This window comes from Hyla sarda, chromosome 13, assembly GCF_029499605.1.
Source record: "Hyla sarda isolate aHylSar1 chromosome 13, aHylSar1.hap1, whole genome shotgun sequence".
In the NCBI taxonomy this organism is placed as follows: domain Eukaryota; kingdom Metazoa; phylum Chordata; class Amphibia; order Anura; family Hylidae; genus Hyla; species Hyla sarda.
The window spans coordinates 34791910-34797909 of NC_079201.1; the positions used below are offsets into that span (position 1 = coordinate 34791910).

The following is a 6000-nucleotide window of genomic DNA, read 5'->3' on the forward strand; positions in this document are numbered from 1 at the left end:
ATTTTGGGGGGCTTTTTTCCCTTTTACTTCTTGTCAAAATGAAAAGTATAGGGCAACATCAGCATGTTAGTGTAAAAAATTTGTTTTTTTACACTAACATGCTGGTGTAGACCCCAACTTCACCTTTTCATAAGGGGTGAAAGGAGAAAAAGACCCCCAAGATTTGTTAGGCAATTTCTCCCGAGTACGGCGATACCCCATATGTGGCCCTAAACTGTAGCCTTGAAATACGACAGGGCTCCGAAGTGAGAGCGCCATGCGCATTTGAGGCCTGAATTAGGGATTTGCATAGGGGTATTCTACGCCAGTGATTCCCAAACAGGGTGCCTCCAGCTGTTGCAAAACTCCCAGCATGCCTGGACAGTCAAACGCTGTCCGGCAATACTGGGAGTTGTTGTTTTGCAACAGCTGGAGGCTCCATTTTGAAAACAGTGGCGTACCAGACGTTTTTCATTTTTATTGGGGAGGGGAGGGGGGCTGTGTAGGGGTATGTGTATATGTAGTGTTTTTTATTTTATTTTGTGTTAGTGTAGTGTAGTGTTTTTAGGGTACAGTCACACGGGCGGGGGATTACAGCGAGTTTCCCGCTGCGAGTTTGAGCTGCCGCGCAAAATTTGCTGCATTGCAAACTTGCAGCCTGATACTCACTGTAAGCCCCCTGCCCATGTGAATGTATCCTGTACATTCACAGGGGGGGGACCTCCAGCTGTTGCAAAACTACAACTCCCAGCATGCATGGTCTATAAGTGCATGCTGGTAGTTATAGTTTTACAACAGCTGGAGGCACACGGGTTAGGAAACAGACAATGTTTCCCAACCAGTGTGCCTCCTGTTGTTGCAAAACTACAACTCCCTGCATTCTCAGGCATGCTGGAAGTAGTAGTTCGGCAACATCTTTAGAGCCAGATGTTGCCGAACTACAACTCCCAGCATGCTTGGAGTTGTAGTTTTGCAACATCTGGAGGACTACAGTTTGTAGACCACTAATACAGTGGCTCCCAATCTGTGCCCTTCCAGATGTTGCAAAACTACAACTCCCAGTATGCCAAAACTGTCCAGGCATGCTGGGAGTTGTAGTTCTGCAACATCTGAAGGGCCAGATGTTACAGAACTACAACTCCCAGCATGCCTGGACAGTAAGGGCATGCTGAGGATGTGTAGTTTTGCAACATCTGGAAGGGCACAGTGGTCCCAAAACTGCGGACCCCCAGATGTTGCAAAACTACAACTCCTAGCATGCCCAGACGCCAAGGGCTGTCTGGGCATGCTGAGAGTTGTAGTATACAGGGTCCCAATACAGCAATGCATGTCGCTTTACGGCGACGTGCATTGCTGTAAAGGGCCCGACCACGGCTGAAGATCCACTCACCTGTCGCTGCCGCTGCCGTCTTCATCGCAGGGATCCGGGTCTTCAGGGACGAGGTAAGTACCGGGGCCGGTCCCCAGCACTCCCCCCGTCCCCCGCCGCGTCCTCCGGACTTTCAGGGGAAGAATCGCAGGGGATCGGAAGAGGTGGCAGGCTTGCCACCTCGCTCCTAGGCTCTAGCATGGTCCTGGCTGTCTGTGACAGCCGGGATCATGCAAAATTACCGGGCGGTCGGGTCCCAGAGACCCGATCAGCCCGGTATCGCCGCAGATCGCAAGGGCGATTTCCCTTGCGATTTGCGGCGATCGCCGACATGGGGGGCCTACATGGCCCCCCTCGGTGTTTGCCCTGGATGCCTGCTGAAGGATTTCGAGCAGACCAGAGCAGAAGATGACCGATAATACTGATCAGTGCTATGTCCTATGCATAGCACTTAACAGTATTAGCAATCGAATGATTGCTATAAATTGTCCCCTATGGGGGACTATTAAAGTGTAAAAAAAAAAAAAAGTGAAAAACCCCCTTCCCCAATAAAAACTTAAATTGTCCCATTTTCCCTATTTCACCCCCAAAAAGTGTAAAAAAATATATATTTTTATACATATTTGGTATCACCGCATGCGCAAATATCCCAACTATTAAAATAAAATGTTAATGATACCATAGGGTGAACGGCATTAACGTAAAAAAGCCCAAAATAGCTGCTTTTTTATAACATTTGATTCCAAAGAAAATTATTTTAAAAAGTTATAAAAGTTGTACATAAGCAAATATTAAGTGCTGCGGAATCTGTAGGCGCTATATATATAAATAAATTATAAATATGGTATCAATAAAGAGTAGAGATCATGGCGCAAAAAATTATCCCTCATATCGCCGCTTATACGGAAAAATGAAAAAGTTATAGGTCTTCAAAATAGGGGGATTTTAAATGTACTAATTTGGTTAAACAGTTTGCGATTTTTTTTTTAAGCGCAACAGTAATAGAAAAGTATGTTGTCATGGGTATCATTTTAATCGTATTAACCCACAGAATAAAGAACACAAGTCATTTTTATCATAAATTGTACGGCGTGAAAACGAAACCCTCCAAAATTTGCAAAATTGCGATTTTCTTTTTAATTTCCCCGCACAAATAGTATTTTGTTGGTTGCGCCATACATTTTATGGTAAAGTGAGTGATGGCATTACAACGGACAACTGGTTGCGCAAAAAACAAGCCCTCATACTAGTCTGTGGATGAAAATATAAAAGAGTTATGATTTTTTGAAGGCGAGAGGAAAAAACAAAAATGTAAAAAAAAAAATTTTTATGAGTCCTTAAGGCCCAAATGGGCTGAGTCCTTAAGGGGTTAAGCAGCTGTTCACACCATGTTAATGGGGTACTCTGCTGCTAGACGACACATCCCATATCTAAAGGATAGGGAATAAGATGTCTGATCGCGGGGGTCCCTCCACTGGGAACCCTGCTCTGAACAAACGCCGAGCTCTGGCGGCAGTAGTTGTGATGTCACGCCATGCCCCCTTCCTTCATGTCTGGAGGGGACATGAATGGAGGGGTCATGGCATGACATCACATTATTAAAGTGGTACCCAGCTGCTAGACATCTTATCCAATATTCAAAAGGATAGGAGATAAGATGTCTGATCACGGAGTTCCCAGGAGTTTTGTTCAGAACGCCAGGTTACGACCACTGCGGCCGTAACCTGGCGTTCTGAACAAACCTCCTGGGAACCCTGTGATCAGACATCTTATCTCCTATCCTTTTGAATATTGGATAAGATGTCTAGCAGCTGGGTACCACTTTAATAATGTATGCTTAGCACAGACATTAAGAATGCTCCAGAAATACACAGTGAGGCAAATAGTGTCAAACCAGTACTCGTCCAGGTACATGCTAATTCATAGAATGGTCTACATAAAAAAGTATAAGAGTTTTTTTCTGCAGCAGCTGCAAAAAGCACATGGTTTTGTGGATGCATATAAAGGGAGCTTTAAAACCTGTTATCCAAATATATTTTCGTAGGAGTAGTTACATTGTTTTGGTTAATGTATTTCCCTTATTCAAAATACATAACTTTTTATTACAGGACTTGTTTAAAGGATTTGCAAGGCAGCTGTCCCACCACTTAGCAGGAGATAACAAAACACCACTGCGAAAAACTGGTAAAGTCTCAACTTTCTAATGTGTAATATACATGTAGTGGACTTCATGATTACATTCATCATTATAGTAAGGGGCTTCCATATGTCCTCTACACAGCCTGCATTATAAATGGCACATACTTATGTTTAACGTTAATAATTATTAACTGGAATTTCCTGAATTTTACAAACTAAACACAGTAAATGGTGCAGTGCGGATTGCAGACACCCTATAAGGGTACATTCACAATTACAGTGTTTGCTGCTGATTTGTTGCTGTGTAAATCAATGTAACTAAATGATTTAACACAGAATCAGATCTGCAGCAAATGTTGTATGTGATTGAACAAAGAAAAATGGTAATACTATCTAAGTAGACTTTTTATATGATCTTTAATTACTTTTAGGTGAATAACACAGGCGACATTATTTTGCCCCATTGTTTTGAGCATCTAGAACACTAACACACTGCAGCTTAGAAGGGATATTTTACAAAAGTTTTACCCGATGTAGAATTGGGTATTTTTTTTTTTTTATAAAGCAGAACCTGCTGTATGTAAATCCCCCCATAGTGCAGCAGAGAAAAGTAGGTGCTGTCCTTTCATTGGCCAGACAAGTAATGGAAAAGAAGTCAGAAGTACTGCTAGCCAACAAATGAAGAGTATGAGACAATAACTGTCCACCATGGAGGGACTATGTACGTTTTTTCATCTAATAAGTTTGCAGGCAAGATGTCTGAAGCTGTGATTGATTTTTTTTCTGCCTCCCTTTAGTAAAAGAAGAAGCTCAGAAACTCATCAAGACGTTTTTTAAGAATCGGGCGAGTTGTGAAAGTGAATCAGACTGGCAGGAGATTCTGCAACCTGCCACCTGATTCCAGAAGACCTGCACATAGTGACAATCCTGCTGACATCTATGCACTTCCAGGCTACCTCACGGTTACTGTCCTGGGAGGGAGGCCTATTGCTCAACACTTCATTCTGCCCTCCCCATTCATCACAGTTAAATATTCCATCTTTATCTATAAAACTTCTTTATTTAGTTTTCTGTTCTTCTCCAATCATGTTATCAGTATACAGCACTACTTTGTATTAACCTCAATGCTGCTGCTCTGACTGACAACTGACCTGAGTAATGATGTATACTGATTTGTAAGGGTGCATAGATTTGTGCGGGTCTAGGTGCTGAAACCCCCACTCATCACTAAAGTGCAATGCTCAGCTGTGCGATGTGCCTGTTTATGTCTGCCTACTGAACGGGACTGGCAGTATATGGATCTATATAGAAAGTCTGTGGGCTTTTTGTCACTTTGTACACCACTTACACCATTCTCCATGCAGTGATGAGCAGGCACACAAATGGGCACAGTACTCTGCTGAGCACTGCTGACTGTTTATTTTAACAATCGCTGGGGACAACCATTAGAACTTCTTACATGTTTCCGTGACATGTTAGTTTATTTTTTAAGGTCACCCTTTAACCCAAGTGCTTCACATTCTTAAAAACCAAAGTAAGATATGATAGGAGCTCATTCTAAGTGGACTTCCCTGTATGTGCTGCTATTTATAACCCCTACAATATTGCCATCTAGAGGAGGAGGATGGCACTGTCGCTACAGTATTGATGTCCATTCTGATCTGTTCCTGCTGCTACTATTTTCTCTTGCCTAGTGAATTAGCAACCACATGTTAACCCCTTGTCTACACAGCTTTACAAACTCCCTCCTTCCAAGACAAAGAAAGAATTAGTCATAGGATTCAGTTTTTCAGGTTTTTTTATTTAGGATTTCTTGCTTCTGGCTGGGAAATGGCTTATTAGTGGAGAAAATCAAAACTATAATTTAATAATGAAATAAAATGCAGGTATAAGGTTTTTTTTTGTCTACTTCTTAACATATCTTACCGCCACAGTTGTTTTCTATAATTCCAGGGTGTTTTGTCTTCTGATATGTTTCTGTTCATGTACGTGAAGAGCGACGTAATAAACAGAGAAGTGGAAAATGACTTTGTATACTCTGGTGTCACTTTGCGGCGTGCAATCTCAGCTTCATTGTTTTCCTTTTCTTTCTTTTTTCGTAGATCATGAAGTAGGAGTGTTCACTAAGGCTAAGTAGCACTTAATTTTTTTCTTTGTTTTATGTAGCAAATGTTAGTAATCTAAATATTGAGTCATGCTTAATATATTGTGAAAATGTACCGTCAGACAAATATATAGACATTGGTCATACACCCCTGGGTATCCCAGCAATAAAAGCTTGTCCCCCATTTACATGATAGGAGATAACTGATCTGATCATGGGGTAACTCAACTCTCCCAGCTGATTAAAGCAGCAGGTCGGCATGTGCTCCATTCATTTTCTATCTCTGGGGGGTCTGTAGAGAATGAGAACGGAGCTGCTGGGTGCAGGTGCCAATCTGCCTCTCTATTCAGCGGTGTTATTCAGGTCACTGTTCTTGTGATGGGGAGGGTGGGGGTAACAAGACGATGGA

General features: G+C 42.3%; 1 protein-coding gene across 5 annotated transcripts in view; it reads left to right on the forward strand.

The window, feature by feature from the left end:
• The window catches only part of RECQL5 (RecQ like helicase 5), a 164617-nt gene extending 158617 nt beyond the window's left edge, over positions 1-6000 (forward strand). For 3 of the 5 annotated variants that reach the window (XM_056550099.1, XM_056550100.1, XM_056550098.1), the window contains exons 19-20: positions 3457-3532; positions 4285-5999. In XM_056550099.1, coding sequence (XP_056406074.1) covers positions 3457-3532; positions 4285-4385 — 177 coding nt within the window. In that variant the 3' untranslated portion in view covers positions 4386-5999. Of the gene's footprint in view, positions 1-3456; positions 3533-4284 lie in introns of all 5 variants that reach the window. The other 2 variants (XM_056550097.1, XM_056550102.1) reach the window with 1 other exon arrangement.